We start from the raw sequence: 26,094 nt of genomic DNA, 5'->3' as shown, positions 1-26,094 counted from the left end.
TTATGTCCCACTCTGTCCGATCCATAGCGCGGCCCCTGGCCCTCGAGGCTCCAGGCCCTCACGGTCACCATTAGGGCCTCTATTGAAGAGAGAAATCCATACTGGAGTAAAGAGGATCTGTGGAACTGAGGGGAGCCGTATAGAGTTCAAGGCTCTGTCAATACCTGCCTGTCCCGGAGGGAGGGACTGACGGAGGACGGGTGACAGGGGTGACTGCAATCCCTGACTCCTCATGACGCTTGGGAAATCTCCCATCTTCCTTGTCCCTCTCCATGTCCCTTCTGCTGTCCGTACTATCCAGGATCAGCATCCCCATATCACTCCTGGGACCAAACAACTCCCATCAATTTGGAGTTAGAGGTCCTGGATTTACATTAACGATCCCCCGGGCTGGAGAATTACCGAACGCTAATCTAGGATAATGTTAATGCATCCACTGATGGACTTCCTCACACACACACACACACACACACACATACACAAGCTCACACACACAAGTAGTAAGAGGAGGCGGAGGCAAAGGAGGAGGAGAGAATCGAAGAGAGAGAAGGAGAGGAAGAAGAGGTGGAAGAGAAGCAGAAGGAGGGAAGGAGTAGGATAGAGGAGGAAGAAAAGTGGAAGGATTAGAGGATGAGGAGGTTGTAATCCACTCCAGAGAGGCTGCTTTGTAATCTAGAACTGGGTCTCAGTGAAAGCCTGTTGATTTGCAATGGGGGGGCTGTAACACTATACCCCATCAACTCCCTGTTTAGAGGTGTGTATGTATGTGTGAGAAGTGTGTGTGTGAGCGGTTTGGGTGTAAGAAGTATGTGTTACTGTCCAAGTGTGCGCACGTACTATATTCGTGGGTGTGTGTGTATGTATGCTTGTGTGTGTCTGTACATGGTTTTATGTGTGTGTGTCTGCCTATGTGTGAAAGAGTGTAGAGTAAGGCGTCATAAAGAGAGTGTTGAGGTTATTGATGGCTGGGCCAGGGGCCGGGGGTTGGAGAGGCTACCGAGACCCAGGCACCTCCGCTCCCCCGCTGCCCTGCTCTGAAACAGCAGGCTTGGGTTACAGGCCCCAGGCCCGGCCCCTAGCCTGTTATTGTTCCACTTTGCACAGGCCTGACCTCTGGGGCCAGAGAGTGGCCTCTCTGGCCCCTATACACGCACACACAGACGCACACACACACACATTAATGTTTTATTAGCTTAGATAAGAGGAAGGGCTACATATGTAGTAACAGGAGCAAAGGTTCCCCCTGTGTCAGATGCATATCATTATCAAATCAATTAGCGCATGTAAGGTCCCTGTTAAAAGGATTTTGTGTGTGTGTCTGTGTCTTGTCCTAATCACATTTCCTGCTCATTTTGCATGCTTAATTTTCCTCTTTTTATGTATGTTAAAGGGGAGGTCTTCAATTGTATGTATGTTAAAGGGTTATTAAAGGGGAGGTCATCAATTTTATGGATGTTATACGGTAAATGGGAGGTCTTCCATTTTATGGATGTTATACGGTAAATGGGAGGGAGGTCTTCCATTTTATGGATGTTATACGGTAAATGGGAGGTCTTCCATTTTATGGATGTTATATGGTAAAGGGGAGGTCTTCAATTTTATGGATGTTATACAGTTATTAAAGGGGAGGTCTTCCATTTTATGGATGTTATACAGTTATTAAAGGGGAGGTCTTCCATTTTATGGATGTTATACGGTAAAGGGGAGGTCTTCAATTTTATGGATGTTATACAGTTATTAAAGGGGAGGTCTTCCATTTTATGGATGTTATACGGTAAAGGGGAGGTCTTCAATTTTATGGATGTTATATGGTAAAGGGGAGGTCTTCCATTTGATGGATGTTATACAGTTATTAAAGGGGAGGTCTTCCATTTTATGGATGTTGTACGGTTATTAAAGGGGAGGTCTTCCATTTTATGGATGTTGTACGGTAAAGGGGAGGTCTTCAATTTTATGGATGTTATACAGTTATTAAAGGGGAGGTCTTCCATTTTATGGATGTTATACGGTAAAGGGGAGGTCTTCCATTTTATGGATGTTGTACGGTTATTAAAGGGGAGGTCTTCCATTTTATGGATGTTGTACGGTTATTAAAGGGGAGGTCTTCCATGTTCAGGGACTGCAGCACTCATATTGTAGCACATTGTGAGAGCTTGTTTGTGCAGTGTGTATGGTGTATGAAAACCTGATTGAACATGTTTCATCCTATCACCTATTAGTCAATGAATTCACTTTGTTTGACCACTTACTAAATAATAATATTCCACCAGTTTTATTACATCTTAATCCGAACATAATTCAATTATTCAAATCAGTAATCATTTTTTCCACAGGTTACAGATTGATACAGTTCTGTTGATGGTATGATATGTCTTCCTCTGTCCTTCCTCTCTCTCAGGCTACTGAGCCACACCATGAAGGACCACCTGGTGCGGGTGGCCAATGAGGCTGAGTTCATCCTGAGCCGACAGAGAGCCGAGGACATCCACAAACACGCTGAGTTTGAGGTAAAATACAGTCTGGGCCAGGAAACTGACTAACATGAAACTAGCACATTAAATCTAAAATGGAGTCTAGATTTAAGCTCGGGTGAATGATTGAGGAGAATAGACCAGGCAGCTGGTAAACAAGAGAACATACTTGATCCAAAATGGCTCCTTACATAATATAGGAATTTGAAATTACCCAGGCTGGTGCAGGTAGCCAGCAAACAGGAAAATCCATTCAATCCAAAATGGAGTCCTGATTTTAGCTTGAGGGGGGAATGACTTGAAGAGAAAAACTTAACAATGAACCGATAACTTCCAACCCCTTTCATGACCCTTGTATCTTGGAACAGAAACATAGTCCTCATTTATTTATCCTTTCCATGTCTTTTTGTGAGAGCAGCAGGAGTTATTTTAGTATATTCATAGCTTTAAGCAGATCCCATTAAGCTGAGGTTGATAGGATAGGTTGATAGTTAAATATTTTCATGTGCTGTCTGGCCATATTGAACAAAAACAGCTCAGAATGTAACACCCAGCGAGGGGGTATAAAGTCCTCTATATATACACACACACACACGGTTGTCTGTCAAGTCATTACAGACCTGTCATAGCAACCTAGAGAACAAATGTTGTATTTTCAAAGACAACCCCAACATGTATAATAACATCTTACACTGGAGTGTCCGGCTGTAGTTTACGTTTGGCACGGCATCCTAGCCAAACAGCCTCCATGTTCATTTATCCCCGTACCTCCCGGCCTAGTGCCAGCCTCCACCCTCCTCCTTCATCCCTCTCTCCTTCTCTGTCTCAGTCCTGATCTCTCTGAATCATTTCCTGCCCTGCTGAGAGCCTGTCTGTTATAGTCCCGCTGGGGGAGTATTTCCACAGTGACAGGAATACAGCATCCTCCCCCCCACCCTCCTCCTTCATCCCTCTCTCCTTCTCTGTCTCCGTCCTGATCTCTCTGAATCATTTCCTGCCCTGCTGAGAGCCTGTCTGTTATAGTCCCGCTGGGGGAGTATTTCCACAGTGACAGGAATACAGCATCCTCCCCTCCACCCTCCTCCTTCATCCCTCTCTCCTCTGTCTCAGTCCTGATCTCTCTGAATCATTTCCTGCCCTGCTGAGAGCCTGTCTGTTATAGTCCCGCTGGGGGAGTATTTCCACAGTGACAGGAATACAGCATCCTCCCCTCCACCCTCCTCCTTCATCCCTCTCTCCTTCTCTGTCTCCGTCCTGATCTCTCTGAATCATTTCCTGCCCTGCTGAGAGCCTGTCTGTTATAGTCCCGCTGGGGGAGTATTTCCACAGTGACAGGAATACAGCATCCTCCCCTCCACCCTCCTCCTTCATCCCTCTCTCCTTCTCTGTCTCCGTCCTGATCTCTCTGAATCATTTCCTGCCCTGCTGAGAGCCTGTCTGTTATAGTCCCGCTGGGGGAGTATTTCCACAGTGACAGGAATACAGCATCCTCCCCTCCACCCTCCTCCTTCATCCCTCTCTCCTTCTCTGTCTCCGTCCTGATCTCTCTGAATCATTTCCTGCCCTGCTGAGAGCCTGTCTGTTATAGTCCCGCTGGGGGAGTATTTCCACAGTGACAGGAATACAGCATCCTCCCCTCCACCCTCCTCCTTCATCCCTCTCTCCTTCTCTGTCTCCGTCCTGATCTCTCTGAATCATTTCCTGCCCTGCTGAGAGCCTGTCTGTTATAGTCCCGCTGGGGGAGTATTTCCACAGTGACAGGAATACAGCATCCTCCCCTCCACCCTCCTCCTTCATCCCTCTCTCCTTCTCTGTCTCCGTCCTTATCTCTCTGAATCATTTCCTGCCCTGCTGAGAGCCTGTCTGTTATAGTCCCGCTGGGGGAGTATTTCCACAGTGACAGGAATACAGCATCCTCCCCTCCACCCTCCTCCTTCATCCCTCTCTCCTTCTCTGTCTCCGTCCTGATCTCTCTGAATCATTTCCTGCCCTGCTGAGAGCCTGTCTGTTATAGTCCCGCTGGGGGAGTATTTCCACAGTGACAGGAATACAGCATCCTCCCCTCCACCCTCCTCCTTTATCCCTCTTTCCTCTGTCTCAGTCCTGATCTCTCTGAATCATTTCCTGCCCTGCTGAGAGCCTGTCTGTTATAGTCCCGCTGGGGGAGTATTTCCACAGTGACAGGAATACAGCATCCTCCCCTCCACCCTCCTCTTTCATCCCTCTCTCCTTCTCTGTCTCAGTCCTGATCTCTCTGAATCATTTCCTGCCCTGCTGAGAGCCTGTCTGTTATAGTCCCGCTGGGGGAGTATTTCCACAGTGACAGGAATACAGCATCCTCCCCTCCACCCTCCTCCTTCATCCCTCTCTCCTTCTCTGTCTCAGTCCTGATCTCTCTGAATCATTTCCTGCCCTGCTGAGAGCCTGTCTGTTATAGTCCCGCTGGGGGAGTATTTCCACAGTGACAGGAATACAGCATCCTCCCCTCCACCCTCCTCCTTCATCCCTCTCTCCTCTGTCTCAGTCCTGATCTCTCTGAATCATTTCCTGCCCTGCTGAGAGCCTGTCTGTTATAGTCCCGCTGGGGGAGTATTTCCACAGTGACAGGAATACAGCATCCTCCCCTCCACCCTCCTCCTTCATCCCTCTCTCCTTCTCTGTCTCAGTCCTGATCTCTCTGAATCATTTCCTGCCCTGCTGAGAGCCTGTCTGTTATAGTCCCGCTGGGGGAGTATTTCCACAGTGACAGGAATACAGCATCCTCCCCTCCATCACTCCCTTCATTCCCCCTCCTTTCTCAAGACCCTGGCAGTACTTAAACCTGCAGACAGCCCACAGAACTGCTGGTCTGAAGGGCCGACTGTCTCAACCCCCCCGTCCCTCCACCCTCACTCGCCCCCTTACCGTAGTTGTAAAATGTTCTGCTTTCTTTAAGGTTCAAGGCAGGGTCTCTCCTACAGAATGAAAAAAGCCCTCATGACTGTTTAAAGCAAACTGTTGAGGGGGTGGAAAGGAAAGAATGTCGATGGTTTGCTTCAGGTTGGTTGGTTGCCTCGGTTCGTTTGAATGTTTGCTCCCATGTTCTTCTAGCTTGTGTCCCAAATAGCACCCTATTCCCTATTTAGTGCACTACTTTTGACCAGGGCCCATAGAGGGAATATGGTGTGATTTGGGATGCATACCCTAGTAGAGTCGGCATATCTATCTGACTGGCAACAGCAGTACACACTGTCCACCTCCTTTCCACCCAACGGCCTCACCCTGTCAATCATTTCCTCGGGAGGTGTGTTCTGACTCGACCAGTCGTCCAATCATCGTTATAGCGGGGCAGGCAGACCCGGGTGTTTATGCAGATTTCTGACGCTTGACACTCACAACCTATTTGGCGAGGCTAACACTCCACACACAGGGCGAGTGTGTGTGTGTGTGTGTGTGTGTGTGTGTGTGTGTGGTGTGTATATGTGTGTCAGACAGCTGTGTGAACAACAGCAAGATAGAGGTGTGGAGAGGAGGAGGGGCCTGAGGCACAGCAGACAGTTGGCAGTTCCATAAGAACACAGCACAGGGCTCACAAACTAGCCTCTACCTCACTCTGCCCTGAGGTTATGAACAGGAGTGGTGTCTGAGTCCGTGTCCCCATCACTCCCCATTTCCTCCCTCAAACTCACCATGATTAGGCCATGTTATGTTCTCTCAGCCGAGCGAGGGCCAGGATATGTCTGCACCGATGGAAACACACACACACACACACACACACACACCAGGGGCTGTCCCCAGCTCTCCAATTCTATCTAATTGGCCCACGTAGTGTAGCTGATGTTCCTGTCCGCATCACTAGTCCCTCTCATCCTATCATCTGTCTCCCTCTGGCACTGAGGAGTCCTACAGGAGGAAACATCCTTAGACTGGATCCTACTCCGATATACTGTAATGAAAGCAAAAGGAACACATTGTGTCGTTACATTGGACCTATTTTTCCCACATCATCCTACAAGAGGGCCTAGTTAGTGTCTCCGTTTTCTCTCCATCGTCTTCCAAGCAGGCCCAGTTGTTTTTCTGGTTACTTGTGTGTGTGTGTGTGGGGTAGTCTTTGACAGTACCGTTGAGTTACAGAATGAGGATGTGTCTGACGGGCCTCAAAGACAGCCAAGGACATCATTGTTTCCTGTTCCTGTATTATTTAGTAGCTACAGTCCCCGGTTGTCTCCAGTAAAACCACAGTGGTGGAGAAAGAATAAGTTTTAACAGGCTGAAATCTCATTCTATTCTGTTAGGGAGATAGTATTTGTGTTCTTGTAAATGGGTGTGAATCCACTCATTAACCCTTAATAGATGTAGTATTGGGTACATATGTACCACATCTGTTTTGTTTTGTTTGTTTCTTATGTGAAAGCCATTGGATTGGGATTCTCTGTCCCAAGCACTGTGTGCAGGGACCTATTTCACTACGCAACCCACATATCGCACAGAGTGTTACAACTCTTTGTTGTATTTGTGTCCAACCACACCATCCTTCCTCTCAGCCCAATCAACTGTAATCAGATACCCACTCACCACCGTAGCCAACTGTTAACTCTCTTTGTTCAAGACTGTTGCTTAGTATTCTCTCTCTGTTCTCTCCCCTCACCCCCTACAGTATAGCCAATCAACTTTAATCAGATACCCACCATAGCTAGGGCCAAATCTATGTTTCACAATTGAATTCCCCACTTAAATGTAGCCGCTCCTCTGTGACCTCTGGAAGAAGTGAGGCCCTGATAAGTGCAACCACTGATATTGCCGTATTGATTTTCCTCCATTCCGGCTCTGGCTTGAGCCCTCCTCGAGCCATCGGTTTCATGGTTTCATTTTGCACCGCCACCATAAAAATAACAGCCTCAATGAAACATGCCCCAGGGGAAAACAGTTTTCTTCGCTGTCATCAATTATTATTATTTTTTTTTAAATCAGTGTTTGTTCACCTGCTTCTCAGGTTTGCTGTTGGAGGACAGAAATAGAAACATGTTGGGGTGTGGCCGAGTGCATAAAGTAGGTGATTTGGTTGTGCCCTGACTGCCATTCTCTTCACTGTTTTAAAGAATCTTACAGCTGAAATGAATTGCACCTTTGGTGTCTTTCCTGTTGACTATCACTTGGGGAACAGAGTAGTCCTTCTCCACCCTGGCAGGGGTCTGGGACTAGGTCCTTTGGCAGTGGCTCTCTACCACTACAGACACGGACCGCGAAGGAAACGGCAGCCACCAGGAAAGTGAATTATTCAATAGATAAAAACAAATTTATGTTTGCTCCCTGTCAGAGTTCATATCCACGGGAAGGGTGTGATAGAGGAGCCACGTGATTTAGACACCCTTTGCTTTGGAGACTCGTAACATATGCTCTCTCTCTCTCTCCCTCTCCCCCATCCCTCTTTCTTTCTCTCTGTCTCTCTCTCACCCTCCATCCCTCTCTTTTTTCTCTCTCTCTCTCTCTCTCTCTCTCTCTCCCCCTCCATCCCTCTTTCTCTCTCTCTCTCTCTCTGTCTCTCTCTCTCTCTCTCTCTCTCTCTCTCTCTCTCTCCATCTCTCCATCTCTCTCTCTCTCTCTCTCTGAATTGAGTTATCTTTGGCCTGGAGAGTAAGTTATTATAGCGGGTTGAGGGTGACAGAGATGAAGATAACTGGAGGGGGAAATCCAATTACCTTTTAGTGTTCTCTATCTAATGGGATCCTTAACTTGGAAGAGATCTGCAGATCGCATGGCCACGGCCCTCCTACTGCGATGAGAGAGAGTGTAGTTTTTTTACAGCATCCTTTCATTAAGGATGAAATGTGGTGGGTTGCAGGGCCACGAGAGCAGAGGAGGTCAGAGATACGGAAGACCCAGATCATTTATTTTATCTCACTCTTTCTTTATTTATACCCCACGGTTGGTTCTTTAAGAGTGAGGAAGACCCAGGTCTTTTCTTTTAACCGCCTCTCCTTCTTTCTCTCTCTGACTTTCTTCCCCCCCCCCCCCCCATACCCAGTCGTTGATTCATCCCCCAGCCGCTGTAATATACGACTAATTGAATTGACTCTCTCTCTAGATGCTATAAAAGCCGGGAGATCCAGCTAGCGATATCGCCGTAATTAGCGACTTAGCGTCATTGTCCCCCACTGTCTGGCTTGTAAGGCGATCCCTCTCTTCTCCTCTCGCCTCAGAGTTAATGACATTAACATTGAGCTGATGCTCATTATATTCCATCACGACAGCGTCGTTAGCACAACGCCCCCACACAGTGCACTGAGCTTACTCTTCCTCACAGATCACAGCCATGGACAGGACACACACAAATAATTGACTGCACTCTTAACGTTTGAAACGCCATGGAACGGAGGGCGACACAATTTACATTTTGAAGTGAAACAAAATGAACCTGATGGTTAAACATTTTTGCTATTTATAACACAAAAAACAAAGCCAACAGCCTATGTTTCAGTACTATAATGTAACCTGCTGTAAAGGAAGAAAGCTCTGTTCTGGTCAAGAACAAACACTGCCGTTTATAGGGTGCTTGGACCAAATATGGTTATCTTCATAGGTCTATAAACCATCTGTTTCAGTTTGAGAGAATTCCACAACAAACTGTTTCAATGTCAGAGGATAGGTTGTGACCCCAATCTCCCATACCGTCTAGAAGAGCCCCCTGCAGGTCACCACTCTGGCTGTAGCCCGCCAGGCGTCAGGTGCCACCATCTGACACATTGTTTACAACGTATCAACACACAACACTCGCCTCTCTGACCGACAGTCTTCACCTGTCATAAGGTGGTCACAGCGTGGTTTATAGACGACAGCTATAGAGCTGGGAGAACAGCCATCTCACTATGGTGCTGGAGAGACCCTCTGGGTAATGCCGGGGAGGCTTGTTAGCTTTTATTAGTGGGATTCGTTTGTGGATTCAGTAGTTTAATTCGTATATTACGACAGGATAATGCAAGTAGATTCAACTACCCAGCAGTATTCTAAATCTCTGCCTACCTGTATTGATTTTAAGAAAGGCATTGATGTCAATGGTTAGGTACACATTGGTGCAACGACAGTGCTTCAATCACCCGTTTGGCGAAGTAGGCTGTGATTCAATGACAAATTAACAGGCACCGCATCGATTATATGCAACGCAGGACACGCTAGATAAACTAGTAATATCATCAACCATGTGTAGTTAACTTGTGATTATGTTAAGATGGAATGTTTGTTATAAGATAGCTTTAATGCTAGCTAGCACCTTACCTTGGCTTACTGCATTTGCGTAACAGGTAGTCAGCCTGCCACGCAGTCTCCTCGTAGAGTGCACTGTAATCGGCCATAATCCAAAAAGGCCGATTACGATTGTAATGAAAACTTGAAATCGGACCTAATTAATCGCCCATTCCGATTAATCGGTCGACCTCTAATACTTACCCAGCAGTATTCTATATCTCTGTCTACCTCTACCCTCAGAGAGAGAGTACTTACCCAGCAGTATTCTATATCTCTGTCTACCTCTACCCTGAGAGAGAGAGTACTTACCCAGCAGTATTATATATCTCTGTCAACCTCTACCCTCAGAGAGTACTTACCCAGCAATATTCTATATCTCTGTCTACCTCTACCCTCAGAGAGAGAGTACTTACCCAGCAGTATTCTATATATCTGTCTACCTCTACCCTGAGAGAGAGAGTACTTACCCAGCAGTATTATATATCTCTGTCTACCTCTACCCTCAGAGAGAGAGTACTTACCCAGCAGTATTCTATATCTCTGTCTACCTCTACCCTCAGAGAGAGAGTACTTACCCAGCAGTATTCTATATATCTGTCTACCTCTACCCTGAGAGAGAGAGTACTTACCCAGCAGTATTATATATCTCTGTCAACCTCTACCCTCAGAGAGAGTACTTACCCAGCAGTATTATATATCTCTGTCAACCTCTACCCTCAGAGAGTACTTACCCAGCAATATTCTATATCTCTGTCTACCTCTACCCTCAGAGAGAGAGTACTTACCCAGCAGTATTCTATATCTCTGTCTACCTCTACCCTCAGAGAGTACTTACCCAGCAGGATTCTATATCTCTGTCTACATCTACCCTCAGAGAGTACTTACCCAGCAATATTCTATATCTCTGTCTACCTCTACCCTCAGAGAGAGAGTACTTACCCAGCAGTATTCTATATCTCTGTCTACCTCTACCCTCAGAGAGTACTTACCCAGCAGTATTCTATATCTCTGTCTACCTCTACCCTCAGAGAGAGTACTTACCCAGCAATATTCTATATCTCTGTCTACCTCTACCCTGAGAGAGAGAGTACCTACCCAGCAGTATTCTATATCTCTGTCTACCTCTACCCTCAGAGAGAGAGAGAGAGAGTACTTACCCAGCAGTATTCTGTATCTGTCTACCTCTACACTCAGAGAGAGAGTACTTACCCAGCAGTATTCTATATCTCTTGTCTACCTCTACCCTCAGAGAGAGTACTTACCCAGCAATATTCTATATCTCTGTCTACCTCTACCCTGAGAGAGAGAGTACCTACCCAGCAGTATTCTATATCTCTGTCTACCTCTACCCTCAGAGAGAGTACTTACCCAGCAGTGTTCTATATCTCTGTCTACCTCTACCCTCAGAGAGAAAGAACTTACCCGGGAGAGGGGGAGAGAGAGAGTACTTACCCAGGAGAGAGGGGGAGAGAGACTAGTATCCCAGTGTCTGGCTCTTCTCTGTGTGTAATTAAGTCCCTAGGTGATGCCTCTTGCACCGCTCCTCACATCATTATCTTTGCCCAGCTGACCCAGAGCTGTGAATAGCACATATACGATCACCTCCTCCCGACTCCCTAGTCCCCTTTACTACATGCAAACTGACACTTTAGTCTCTGGAGTAGGGCTCTTGCCTTGCCTACTATCTTTGTTATCCCATAGAGGGACATCATTTTATTGATTTCATTTTACTGAGGAGTTGGAGAGGAATTCTTGGAAAGGATAATTATGTGGTATAGTATTGAATAAGGCTGTGTATTCATCAAAATAAATATGTGGAATAAGCAGATTCTCAAGTGCAATTGAATGTATTTTTAAGGCAGACACAATCCTGATGTGGAGTTAAATGTGTTAAATGTACAGCACTAAAAGAAGAAAGGGCATGTCCTTGGTGCGTTCCTATTGTTATCTCTTCTGTTAGGAATCATTACTCTGCATCCAGACAACTAGCCGAGCGCTAGCCAGCGTTCCAGAAGAAGTGGATTATTTTTCATCTGCAGCGCCTCTGCCTTCATTTGACTATTTTTCACCCCGGAGAGGACAGTTAACAGGTGTGATTCGTCACGTGCTGGCGCGACCTTGGAGTGCTTCTGGAGTCAGAGTGGATGGAACCCTCAGCCCAGCTTAGACTAATGGTAGCTACTGATTGGAGCGGGGGTTGACACAGCTGCTGGTTTGAGCAGGGAGGGAAGGGGGGGGGGGGTGAGAGAGAATGGGAGATGGAACGAGAAGAGCGAGAGAGTGAAAGAGAGGAGAGGATGCCGCTGGGAGGAGAGATGAAGAGTCCTGCCAACTAGGCATTGTGACCAGTCCATTAAAAACCCACAGCAGCCACAGGCGAGGGACAGGAGAGAGGGATGAGAGAGATACTTTGATAAGTGTTGCGCCTGCGTTAACCTTGATGGCCACTATCGGGACGATGCATGCCTCTGGGATCTGTTTGGCTGGATGAGAGAATTTTTTTTCCTCAGCAGGAAAAATCAATACTCTGCGCGCGCGGCGTGACAAGGGCATCATTTCAGAATTGAAGTGGCTGTCAGACGTCGACATTCGATGACTTTTGTTCGCCGTTGTGCTTTTAGGCCTTCATTTTTCTCCTTGGTCTTTCTACACCCCCCCCCCCCCCCCCCCCCCCAACTCTTTGTCTGAGTTAACCTGATGGTGTTTTATGTGGCCGTTTTAAACTTGAGGGCAAGAGATCAAGTGCGAGGGGGAATCTTCTTCAGAAACCAATTGTTTCAGCATCTCTCTTTTGTCTAGTAACCCCTCCTCCCGTCGTTCTGTAAGGAATTCCTTATTCCTAGGAATATTTGCATTCCCTCTCAGAACACGACAAGGACACGCACCCCGGGCGGACAGTTTCCCCACTTTAAATGAGACCCTCTGGGGACGGCTTGTCGGCGGACGTGAGAAAATTGGAAGAGGAGAGCAAGACAACGAAGCGATAGCCGACCCCTCTGTGTGTCTCTAGCTGGCTTCTCTACTGCACCACACAATGTCAAGGCAGAGAGTACACATCAAGCATTGCTTTAATAAGATCCCACTGTCGTGTGTGTGTGTCGTCGCCCGTTTCTCCAGCAGAACCTTGAGCGCTTTGTGATGTCATGAAACAAGCGCCTTGAAGGCTGAGACAGTGTGGCACAGAAACATTTCAAGGTCCTCGGCTTTGTCACTCACTGTAAGTGATAAACACAGGCTTTATATCTGGTAATGAGGCCTGTATCCCCACTCACACCCTCATTATACTGGTGAACCCCTCAGGCCCTGATGGGAGAGCGTGACAACAACTACAGCATTTAGAGGGGGGTTGACAGCGTATTATTCTAGACGCAGAAACCTATGCCATATGTTCTGGCCTTTTGAATTGCACTCATGCAGTTGAGTCAGTGGATTTGTATCTGTGAGATGTGCTGGAATGCCTGACCCTCGTGTGTGTGTGTGATTTTTCATGTTGTCTTCTCATATCATTATCCTAGTGTAATTTAGCCAGTGGTTAGGCCTGTTTCCTTTCTAAATTACACAGACGTTTCTCTGGTTATTGACTTGAGCTTTGCGTGAATTGTCCGAGACACATCTCCATGTAATTTACTCGATTAATGCCAACCCATTATCAGTCTGTCTTCTCCGGGCACCTTTTTCCACCAGAGTAGGCGCCAGCGCCCGTCACCCTCCGACCCTGTCAGCCAGCTCATGTAATGGAAGGTGCTGCCCATGATTACACTGTCTCAAGTCATAAGGTCTCACGTCACGCCGTCCTCACACACACACACACACACACACACACACACACACAGCTTCCTCACCTGCTCGCTCGCTCTCCAAAAGCCTGTCTTGTGCATTTTACCTCTGAATTCTGACTTCCTCGTTTGAATCTGGCTACCAGGTAGACTAGACATTGATCCTGATGTCTGAATCTGGCTACCAGGGAGACTAGACATTGATCCTGATGTCTGAATCTGGCTACCAGGTAGACTAGACATTGATCCTGATGTCTGAATCTGGCTACCAGGGAGACTAGACATTGATCCTGATGTCTGAATCTGGCTACCAGGTAGACTAGACATTGATCTTGATGTCTGAATCTGGCTACCAGGTAGACGAGACATTGATCCTGATGATCCGTTTCTCTCAGTCAGTATCAGGATAGACCCTTCATGTGCCGTTTCCACCGTGGTAAAGGGGGCCTCCTCTGGTTTCTAATGGCACTAGGCCGTTCATGTTATTTTACTATTCCCTCCCGCTCACTTTGAAATTAGCAGAGGGGTGATGTGTTGAAAAGTGTTCCCTGACTCACTCAGTGCCCTTTGTTCTGTCAGCCTATTGGAAGAGTAGAGGATGGAGGTAGGTTTTTATGTAGTCATCTAGAGCTAGTAGGCTGAGTATGTAAGAACCAACCAGACCCTAGTAGTCTAATATCCTCTGTATGACGATTTCAGAGCAGTGGAACGACCCCCAGACTCTACACTCTGACATGTCTTTTCCACATCGTTTTACCCCCAAATGGAGGCCTAGTATTAATGGGCCTGTTATGTGTTCAGCTGTTTGCTTGTTATTTCAGAGGGGAGTCGCTCAGTGAAACTACTTCCCCTCGCCGCCGGGCCCGTTAGAAAAGCACACGTCACTATGGGGGACTAGGTGTTTGGGTCCGCGGTGAATGACCAGCGTGTTTACGATGATGTGTTTGAGCTGCAGCACTGCTGATTAGTGACACAGAAGTCACACGTGAAGACCGGCTGGAAAGAACGTTTCTAGTTCTGTCCCGGCGTAAAGTATAGACACGCGGTCGGTCGTCTGTTCCAGGGGGATAACATACGTTTCACACATTCAGCACCATTCCCTCTCCCTGTCCTCCCTTTACTGCTCTTCTTGCTTTCCACACACACACAAACACACACATGCACACGCACGCACGCACATGCACACGCACGCACATGTTGGGCCATCATGCTTTAAGGTCAAGGACCACTCTAATGCCCCACAAAGAGACGTAGATTGATAATTAGGGCCCAATAGCCCCTCCAGAATAGCCTTCCGGAATGTGATCCAGACCTATAGATTTCCTGTCAGGTATGAGAAGTCACCGTTCCAATTGGAGAGGAGGACCAATCATTATCAAGCACTTTAGTGTGTTTACTGGTTGCTAAGGTAACTGGTGAGGCAGGTAGCATTTGTAGAGCCGGGGATGTATGTGTGTGTTCTCCACCAATGGGCTGCCTTTTAGGTTCTTTTCATTTGAGCATTGGGAATTGCATTAAGAGTTGCTGGTATTGATGCTGTTACGTTTCAGTATCCAATGGATGCACTGAAATCACAGTAATATGGCCGGGACTTTTGCCTGAGGTACTGTACATGATAGTAGCGTGTATTCCTCATTTCTTTGTTGCTTGTATTTCTACACTACGTGGCTAACGGCTGTTAGTGTACTCAAATGTTTCCAGTCAGTTATATATATTACTTTATTTTACAGTTTAACTCGGCTTTATATTTAGCTCATTTTATCTTAGCACTGAAGTGGAACATTTCAAGTCTGGCTGTTTTTTCCCCTCAGTATAGGTGTTATTGTATATACCATCTACTCTGAGTTCAAAGGCCATTTCTGATAACACACTCAGACAGAGAAAAATGAACCTCTGCTTCGTGATTCGGAGCCCTGGAGGCATTAGTAACTATAATGTCCGCTGTTATTAATCAACGTGACATAAGGGCCAGAAAATGACCCCAGATTTTGATTTGGTTTTACTCAAGGTAGCGTTTCTACACACACACACAGCTGCTAGAGCCTTACATTATGTTGTTTTACATGGTGTGTAGTAGCCTATACCATTTTCCCCAGAATACATGCTAGTTCCATACATACAATATGAAGTCGCATACTATGTGTATGCCAGTTTTCTGTTCAGAATACATACCTCCTGGATTTCTCTTTAAATGTACTATAAAGGAGGTTGTATTGAGCACTGCACACACAATTCATTTGTAATGATGCTTACGTCATTGTGTTTTTGACAGAGAAGTTGACCTGTTGTCACGTTTTGTCTGTGACCCCCAGTCCCACTGTGCCCAGTACTCGGCTGAGAAGCGTGATGAGGAGAAGATGTGCGACCACCTGATCCGAGCGGCCAAGTACCGCGACCACGTGACAGCCACCCAGCTCATCCAGAAGATCGTCAACATCCTGACGGACAAACACGGTGCCTGGGGAAGCTCTGCCTTCAGGTAAAGGTCTACGTAGTTCTACAGTCTAGAGCAGGGCTTCTCCAACTGTTCCTGGAGCTCTATTGGGGGTGCGGGCTTTCGTTCCCGCCCAGCACTAACACACCTCATTCAACTAATCACATGATCTGTTTTTGGTCTTCATTCTAGTTGCACCTTCATCAGGTTCCACTCAGCACCATCACATGTTCAGTCTAAAGTACTGCGACTCTGTTCCAATCTCCATACAAACATACCAATTCAAATGAAGCAATGTATTGGGGAAATGGTCTGATTTTGCTGTTTTTTTTCCCCAGTGTCCTAACTTCCTGCCAAAACTTCACATAATAAGAACATTGGTATTGGTAATGGTAAAAAAAAGAGGATACACCTGACTTTTAAATGAGCCGTAGCTTTCCTTAGAGTACAACACATCCATTAAGACCACTGTAATGACTGTGTTCTCATCATCTCCCAGCCTCCCTCCTGGGAGTTAGTGATTGAGTTAGGTCCGCACCGGTACAAACGCTGAGGCATGGGATGCATGATACACTGACTTTGGACAGAGATGAAAGAGATTTAAACAAACCCTCCAGCCATTAAAACTATAGAAAAGCTTAGAAAGCTCAATGTTGGTTTCAACAAAACAGGCCTGTTAGAAGTCAATGGGGGTATTCCCTAATGATGGCCTGTGCTGTTTGTGTGCTGGCAGGTTGGGTACAGTATATAATGGTTGGAGAGTCAGCCTGCTGTTGGTCAGTTGGTTCCCTCTTGTTAGTCTGAATTGACTCTCCTGAGACTCGTCTGTGTGTGAGCTCAGTTTGCGGTTTCTCTTACAACAGGGGCTCAGGGGGTCTCTCTCTCTCCCTCTCTCTCTCTCTCTCTCTCTCTCTCTCTCTCTCCTTTCCCCACATTTTTTTGATTTTATTCTCTGGTCTCTTAGATTTTTGCCTCCCATGAGTATCTTTCTTTCTCTCCCTATCTTTCTCTCTCCTTCTCTTCTTTCTCTCCTTCTCTATGCTTTGATCTTAGCGAGCCCAGTGATGTTATGGAGAGGCAATATTAAATATACACACTCTTCTCTCTTTCTCCCTCTCTCTCTTTCTCTCTCTCTCTCTTTCTCTCTCTCTCTCTTTCTCCCGCTCTCTCTCTCTCCTCTCTCTTTCTCTCTCTCTCTCTTTCTCCCGCTCTCTCTCTCTCTCCTCTCTTTCTTTCTCTCTCTCTCTCTCTCTCTCTCTCTCTCTCCTCTCTCTCTCTCTCCTCTCTTTCTCTCTCTCTCTTTCTCTCTTGCGCTCTCCTCTCTCTCTCTCTCTCTCTCTCTCTCTCTCTCTCTCTCTCTCTCTCTCTCTCTTCCTCTCTCTGTATATTCACACAACAAGGCCAAGCTATTTGCTATGCACCTCCGCAGCCCAGAGAGACTCTCCCTTCCCCATTACCGTGCCTTTCTTTCATTGTGTTATTGTGCTGCTACAGTATTGATGGTTTTCCTAATGGCTGCCGATGGGCCAGGCTGGGAGCAGGGAGTGTCTGGCACCGGGCCTGGTAGCCGGGCCCAAGCTTTTAATAAATCACAATCAGACTTGTGCCATTGCATCAATATTTTGGGTCAATTACCGAGAAGGTCAGGTGGCGCAGCTCTGGGACGGGGACCCCATGCAGGCAGCAGTATGTGGGGGGAGGTGTAAGGGGGGGTGCTAGCGCCACAGAAAACACAGAGAAAGGGAGCAATGGATACGATACAGACTGTTCACACACAGTCACACGCACACAACACAGAGAGACGGACACGCACGCACTCAGACTAAAACATGTGGGTGCTGCAACATTACAGCAAACAAGTGAGGGTGTGAGCGAGGACCCACACACGTCTTTTCTATCAGCGGTGGTGAAAATGAAATCTGGGAGCAACAAAGGCTACATGCAGCCATGATCACGACCTTCACGAGCTCCTATAAAGACCTATTCCCCAAAGTTTCTATTCAATAAAGGGGCCGAAAATGAAAATATTATTTTTCTCACAGAACAGGCTGATGGGAATTGTTGTTTTCCTCACGGCAGGCATCTAATATCATCTGACACGCCGTGACCCGCCTGAATGCAATTTGTGTCTTAATATCCAGCTTACACCAGCCCTGGCCCCTGGAGACGTGAGGTGTTAGGTGGTTTTCTCTCTTCTCATTTTCTCTCCTCTCTCTCTCTTTTCTTTTCTTTTCTCTCTCTCCCTCTGCTATTTCCTTCTCTCTCTCTCTTTCTCTCTCTCTCACTCCTTTATTCCTCCGCCTCTCTCTCCATTGTACTGGAACGTCTCGGGGGAGTCTCCCTCCAACAAAGGGAAGTAACCCTTATTTTCTGTTCTGAGATCTGCCCTTGGCCGTCATTGGCGTGCACACACACACACACACACACACACATGTCATTACGTGCACTGAGGGACAGGACAGACAGACAGAGAATGCTACCTGTTCATCCTTACATTACAGTCACATCCTCTGGAGACTCTGGTGTACAACACGCCAGCAGCCTGATCCAAGACCACAGACACAACGTGAATAACCAGCTCTGAGGTGGCCACAGATGAAGCGACTGGCAGCACTCATTACTTTCCTCATTTTTTTTTCTGGAGCGAGTGAGCGGCCCGACGGTGTTGGTGTTTATTTGGGTCAGGAGACAAGTCATCTTTCATGTATATGACACCCGGCAAAGTGGCCGGACAGAGAGAGGGAGAGAGATGAGGACAGAGAGAGAGATGAGAGGTAGATGATGGAGACCGGTAGAGCGATGTCTCGGAGGACACACTCCCCTTTCCTCAACGCCCTCCTTCATTACATCCTAATAAGCTGACTAATGTACCATGGAAATTCATTCTGGATGCTGGGGAGGAGGGAGAAGAGAGAGAAGGTATTGCAGAGAGAAGGTATAGCAGAGAGAAGGTATAGCAGAGAGAAGGCAGGGGAGAAAAAATAAGGGAGAAATGAGGAGAGGAGAAGGTACTGTAGCTGCACTGAGGAGGTACAATGTGGGAGGGGGAGAGAGTGTGGGAGGGGGAGAGAGTGTGGGAGGGAAAGCACAGTGTTTGAGGGGAGAGAGAGTACAAGTTCAGGTTTAGAGTAGTAGTTAGTGTTGTGTTTTCTGCCAAATGTGTAACATGGTGATGATTATTGGACATTAGGGGATGTTTGAAGTTGCACCACCTCTGTTTCTCCTCCTCTTAATCAATCTCTTCCTCATCTCCCTTTCCCCTCTATCTCCCTCTAACTCTCCAACCCTCTCCCTTCCTTTCTCTCTCCCTCTCCCTCTCCCCCTTTCTCTTTTAATTTGTTCTACCTCCCTCCCTTTAAGCAGCTCATCCTTCTCCACCGTGTTGTAATGGAACAGCCGTAGGCTAGAGCCTTCCCAGCCGTAGGGACATCCATCTTTGTTGTGTGTCACGCTCTCTCGCCCCCCGGCAAAAAAAAATCTTTGTGATGCGCACTCCAATTTTTCTTCAGTAAATCAAATCTTCCCTTCCTTCAGAAAGATGAATGCTCCGGGGTTGGGGTGTTACAGAAAAAATCAATTCTGGCAAAATTGAAACAGTATGCCTCTGCATCGATCCGGCCTTGTGAGATGGAAACTAACAGCTTTGTAACTGTTCCCAGGACAGTTAGCTGACCTGTAATGGACAAACTGTCAATATTAGCATCACTGTTTTATCTTGTAGTATGTCATTGCTCCACCAGAACCATCAGGGTGAAATAGAAGAATTCTAGGCTTTACTCTGACAGGAAGATGGGGTTGATGCTGTTCTCTCATCTACTAATTCTATATGGGGACAATCGACCAGTTTCCTTTGTGTACAACACACCATAGCCATTGTGCTATTGTTGAACCTGAGAAGGGGATTTGTTACCCATCTAAGGAAGATTGATCCGGTTTTATTATTTTGTGTAATTTTGTAAATGGTGTTTTTAAATTTTATTTTATTTTATTATAGAGCTCTGGCTGATTAGTGTATTATTAGGGAAAAGAGTGCAATTTGGAATGCACCCTGAGTCTCACTGTTCGTAGAATACAACATAACACACTCCTCCAGAGTGAGTCTGTAGCACGCATCCTACAGAAACAAAGGACCTGTATACACTCCACTAACCCCTGCTCTTCTCCAGCCCAACACACCCACACACCACGCATACACACACACACACACACACGCGCATACGTACCTCTGTCTTGCATTGTCTACCAGTCATAAAATGAATAAATAATAACCTTGGCATTTGCCACAGACAAATTTCAGCCAATCATCAGTCCTTGATTACGCACACGCATGCACACACAGAGAGAGAGAGAGCCACACACACTCAAACACAACACACGGTGAGCCTCCTTCATTGACAGGAAAAATAGGTCACAATTCCCATGGAAACGTATACAGCCTATAGCTGATTGACTTGCTCTACATACACTATGATACATTTTCCAGGTCCGTCCAGCTGCATCGTTGATTCGTATTGAATGTTAATGGGTCGTACAGTGCAGCTGGGCTGAGATTGTTTAAGGGAGAAACTGAATGAGGAAGTTGGGACACTGGCCTGTCAATGAGGATTGTTACAATCAGGACCTAGATCATCAATGTTTATCCCAGGATGTCTGGGAAGACACACACACACACACACACACACGATGAGTCATCTGTAATGTTTGCCTGGAGAAGGTGCAGAGCATGTTCTCAAGTGCTTGTTTGTGTTCTGTAAAACTCAGAGGCCCTCGGTCCTATCTGTTGATCAGTTTCCCATAGCAGAGTTCAGGGACTAGAATAAACACCAGACCAGGATTTTAAATCTACCCTAATCCTGATACCTATCTGTTGTATACGTCTCATAATCCATAGCAGTACATCATTGTTGTCAAGGCTGGCAAAAAGCTGGACGTTCTATTGAATTAGTTTGAATAAAATGTCACGGTAGGATTATAATCTGTGTGGAAATGTTATGGTGATTGTATCAGGGCGGTAGGCCAATAAGACAATGAATGACCTTTTTAGCACTTAAGTGCTTTTGTAATGGCTTACAATTTAGTTACGCGGTCACAATGAAACAACATGCTCTGAGACCTACCACTGCATTTCCAGCGTTTGTTAGCATCTTTAGCTGCGGTGACTTCAATGGTGTTAATGTTTTTTGCTTTGCTTATAAACACTGGAGGGCCCGTGATACAAACATGCATGCTGACCCAGACCCAGCATGCCGTGCAGAGCTAGCACAGCTGTCGGACAACGGCGCTACTCTACAACATCCGCCTTCCGTTCTCTCTCCTAGCTGAATTGATCGTTGTTTTCTTTAGGCTTAGCTCTGTCCGAGGCCTACTCCAAAATCAATTAGCCCCAGGAGAAAGTTAGAGTTGAGCGAAGGTGCTGCCCCGGACATCCATCTGCAGTCGGTTTTAAGCCGTAAACAGTTTTTACTGTAAACAACGAGGGTTTAGAAGAAAGCCGAGACGTCAATGATGCTCATCTTTAGTAAATGAGACGGTCGCTATCGGGAGGGGAAATCTGGAGCGGCGAGCCTTAAACGGATTTAAAGTGAAACCCTCGGCCTCGTTCATCACGCCGCGTGTCTGGGATTATTATTATTATTTTATTTTTTATGTGGTGACATGTAGGAGGAGAGATGTTCTCCCGTTCTCCAAATCTCCAGAGAGGAGCATGTTAAAGTTTGACAGGCCAACATTCCATACATTATATAAAATGATGCGTATCTGTTCTGCACGGCCCTACCGTGCAGGCGTGATGTCAAGGGTTATGGATAGGAATTAGAATACGCCCTAATGATAACATTTGCTTCTAACTGTGTTTACAGTACAGTGGCTGGGCTTGTAAGAAATAGTAACAACGTGTCATGGTGGAACGTATTAACGGTTGATGCTGTCCATATGTTACTTACCATGGACGGCTAACGGTTAAACAAGCCTCATCGCAGGATCGAGGAATGAAACTGATGCTCTCACTCTTTAGGGATCAAAGGTTTAAGGGATTTAGTACAGGATAATGTGGCTATTAGTTCTGTTCTGAGACAGGTATTTAGGAGTGATTTGGGTGAATTCAATCTTCAGTGTTTAGTGTAGAAAACAGTTTATTTTGCAGGTGTGTCTCCTGAAGTACACTGATCTTACCTCCTCTCCCTCTCATCTCCCTCTCCTCTCCCTCTCCCTCTCCTCTCCCTCTCCATCCCCCTCTCCATCCCCCTCTCCATCCTCCTCTCCATCCCCCTCTCCATCCCCCTCTCCATCCTCCTCTCCAGCCTCCTCTCTATCCCCCTCTCCATCCCCCTCTCCCTCTCCATCCCCCTCTCCCTCTCCATCCCCCTCTCCCTCTCATCCCCCTCTCCCTCTCATCCCCCTCTCCCTCTCATCTCCATCCTCCTCTCCCTCTCCATCCACCTCCCCCATTCCCTCTCATCCTCGTCTCCCTTTCATCCTCCTCTCCCTTTTATCCTCCTCTCCATCCTCCTTTCCCTCTCATCCCCCTTTCCCTCTCATCCCCCTCTTCCTCTCATCCCCCTCTCCCTCTCCATCCCCCTCTCCCTCTCCATCCTCCTCTCCCTCTCCATCCTCCTCTCCCTCTCTATCCTCCTCTCCCTCTCATCCCCCTCTCCCTCTCCATCCTCCTCTCCCTCTCCACCTCCTCTCCCTCTCATCCTCCTCTCCCTCTCATCCTCCTCTCCCTCTCATCCTCCTCTCCCTCTCTACACTCCTCTACCTCTCTACACTCCTCTACCTCTCTACACTCCTCTCCCTCTCTACACTCCTCTCCCTCTCTACACTCCTGTCCCTCCTCATCCTGCTCTCCATCCTCCTCCTCCTCTCCCTCCTCATCCTGCTCTCCATCCTCCTCCTCCTCTCCCTCCTCATCCTGCTCTCCATCATCATCCTCCTCTCCCTCCTCATCCTGCTCTCCCTCATCCTCCTCCTCTCCATCCTCCTCCTCCTCTCCATCCTCCTTTGCAACCTCCTCCTCTCCCTCCTCATCTCCCTCTTATTCCTCATCCTCTCCCTCTTATTCCTCCTCTCCCTCCTATTCCTCCTCTCCCTCCTCCTCCTCTCCCTCTTAATCCTCCCCCTCTCCCTCTTATTCCTCCTCCTTTCCCTCCCTTCTCCTCTTCCTCCTTCTCTCTCCTTCTTATTCCTCCTTCTCCCTCCTTCTTATTCCTCCTCCTCTCCCTCTTACTCCTCCTCATTTCCCTCTTATTCCTCCTCCTCTCCCTCTTACTCCTCCTCATCTCCCTCTTTTTCCTATTACTCCTCTACCGCCTCCTCCTCTCCCTCTTATTCCTCATCCTCTTTCTCCTCCTTCTCCCTCTTATTCCTCCTCCTCTCCCTGCTCCTCATCTCCCTCCTCCTCTTCCTCCTCAGCTCTGTAATGAATCCCTGTTATACAGTGTGAACCCCCTCCCCTCTCTTCCTTCCTCTCCAGAAAGACCTATTACATCCCACCGTCTAGAGCCTCAGAGCTCAGCCTCCTTTATGTAGTGTAGAAACTCTCCAGATTTATCCGTTCCATATACCCTTAAGAAAGTATCTGGCCTTGGCCCAGCAAGGTCCTGATTAGAGGGCCCTGATCAATATCTCAATAAAAAGCCATTGGGGAAGTTTTTACGTTCTTTTCCTCTCTCCCTTCTCCTAGGATGCAATATCTGGGGAGTATCGATTGTTCAGGGTCCAGTAGTTAGTTAGTTATCTCCTTTGACTAACCCCATGGCACTGTGTGTGTCACCCCCTCTCTTGGGTCTCGTGATAGATCGCTGCTCTCCCAGCCACTGTAATTACACTCAGGCCACAGCTGGTCATTTATTTCCACACTTTCGCCATTTACCAAAAAATCCGCATTTTATCTCTGGCATCCAGCGGCTTTGTTCTGCAGCGAAAGCAGAAAAGGGCACATGAAATACTGGCGTGATGTTGCAGAGAATGGAGGGAGATGGAGGGGATCCATCCTTTACTCAGGGACCTTCAGCTTTTATTATTTCCCTGGATTTACTTGATCGTCTCTCTCTCTCCTTCTCTCGCTCCAGACCAGAGCCACCTATAGGAGAGCTGATTATGGTGAGGGAGTCTAAAATGTTTGAAATAATGTAACTATTACATCATTTTTCTCCTACTTTCATCATTTTTCTTTGTTTAACCTTTCTTTTTGATCAGGGAGTCATTAAGGCCAGCAGTGGCACTCTTTAAAAATGTGTGAGTAGCGGCAGTATTCATGTAGTTGTTTTCCACCATATCAACCCAGTCCACTGACAAAGTATCCATCCACTACCTTGGCAACCACAGGGTGATCACCCAGCACCATCAAGCCTCAACCCCCCCCCCCCCCCCCCTCACTCGTGCGCTCTCTCGCTCTTGCTCTCTCGCTCTCGCTCTCTCTCGCTTGCTCTCTCTCTCTCTCTCGCTTGCTCTCTCTCTCTCTCTCGCTTGCTCTCTCTCTCTCGCTTGCTCTCTCTCTCTCGCTTGCTCTCTCTCTCGCTTGCTCTCTCTCTCGCTTGCTCTCTCTCTCGCTTGCTCTCTCTCTCGCTTTCTCTCTCTCTCTCGCTTTCTCTCTCTCTCTCGCTTGCTCTCTCTCTCTCGCTTGCTCTCTCTCTCTCGCTCTCTCGCGCTCTCTCTCGCGCTCTCTCTCGCGCTCTCTCTCGCGCTCTCTCTTGTGCTCTCTCTCTTGTGCTCTCTCTCTCGCGCTCTCTCTCTTGCGCTCTCTCTCTCGCGCTCTCTCTCTCGCGCTATCTCTCTCGCGCTCTCTCTCTCGCGCTCTCTCTCTCGCGCTCTCTCTCTCGCGCTCTCTCTCTCGCGCTCTCTCTCTCGCGCTCTCTCTCTCGCGCTCTCTCTCTCTCTCGTGCTCTCTCTCTCGCGCTCTCGCTCTCTCTCGCTCTCTCTCGCGCTCTCTCTCGCTCTCTCTCTTCTCCAAGCCCATGAAGTGCAGCACTTGACATGATTAGGCGGCATGCACGCAGCCATTGTACCATAAGTGCTGTATAATGGGCATTGCTGTGTGATGGAGAGAGAGGAGGGCCTCATGAATACACCAGACAGCCGTGCTAGATGAGCCTGTCACAGCCCAGCATCACACTAACACATTGAGAGGAGGGCACGATGCACAGCCCAGCATCACACTAACGCATTGAGAGGAGGGCATGATGCACAGCCCAGCATCATACTAACACATTGAGAGGAGGCGACAACGCTAGATTAGAATACAGAGAGGGTAGGGGACATCACTGTGTCTTGTGTCTGTCACCCAGCCATGTCCGCCTCAAAACCCTGGGAAATAGATTAACTGGGAAATTATATTATAATAATCAGTGGCAACCCCTGTTTTGAGCCCCACATTTTTTGCTCAAATTCAAGCCGATTGGGTGCTGCCATAGTTACATTGAAGGGCCCATCCAAGAGGGCTCGAGGTCATTGGCCGCAGATAAAATGACGTCAAATCACATATCTACGGTAGCTTTGATTGGATGGATCATGTCAACATCATACTTTCAAAATCTTAGCTAGCAGTCATCATCATGAATCATGTCGACAATCTACTGGCAAATCCTTTTTCATCCTTGTCACATGAAGAGAAATTAAAGATGAAACGTATCAGTGCTCATCGGCCATTGGGCATTAACATTACACAACACGTTGGAAATCGCAAATTCAACAATGAGTGGTTTGGAAGGAATCAGTGGCTAACTGCAAGCATTGCAAAGCAATCATTAGCCTGCTATTCAGTGGAGTGGCTGTGTGGTCCCAAGTCTAAGATTAAGTGTCTATTTTCCTAGTTTAAAATGATAAACATTCAACATTGGCCATGCTGTCAATGAAGCTTAATTTGTGCCGCACTTAAAACAGCTGTTAACTCTGAATATTTTCAAGACAACTGGGAACTCTGGAAAAACAAACTGAATTGTAAATCGGGAACTCGGGCCTCTTTCTAGAGCTACGACCCGAAGATCACTGATGTCACTTTTTTTTCTCCGAGTTCCCTGTGTTCTTGAAAGCACCATAAATCCAGAGACTTTGATGACAGTTTGACAAAATTTTCCCACGAAGGACCGCCACATTCTTGTTCAAGTGAGCACAGCACAACAAGTTGAGTCCAAAAATGTATTGTATGCTGCTGCATAAATGTTGTAATATGCCAGGGAGATATTTATACTGTAAT

The 26,094-nt window shown here is 47.1% G+C and overlaps 1 protein-coding gene across 10 annotated transcripts in view; it reads left to right on the top strand.

Moving 5' to 3' along the window:
• LOC110497375 (lipopolysaccharide-responsive and beige-like anchor protein) overlaps nucleotides 1–26,094 on the top strand; it is a 319,123-nt gene that overhangs the window by 129,599 nt on the left and 163,430 nt on the right. For all 10 annotated transcript variants that reach the window (XM_090210434.1, XM_090210433.1, XM_036954299.2 and 7 more), the window contains exons 36-37: nucleotides 2,399–2,507; nucleotides 15,781–15,947. In XM_090210434.1, coding sequence (XP_090066560.1) covers nucleotides 2,399–2,507; nucleotides 15,781–15,947 — 276 coding nt within the window. The remainder of the gene's footprint in view (nucleotides 1–2,398; nucleotides 2,508–15,780; nucleotides 15,948–26,094) is intronic.

Source organism: Oncorhynchus mykiss, chromosome 19, assembly GCF_057628025.1.
Source record: "Oncorhynchus mykiss isolate SJ-2025 chromosome 19, ASM5762802v1, whole genome shotgun sequence".
Lineage (NCBI taxonomy): Eukaryota > Metazoa > Chordata > Actinopteri > Salmoniformes > Salmonidae > Oncorhynchus > Oncorhynchus mykiss.
This window is presented reverse-complemented; position numbering and strand designations above follow the sequence as displayed.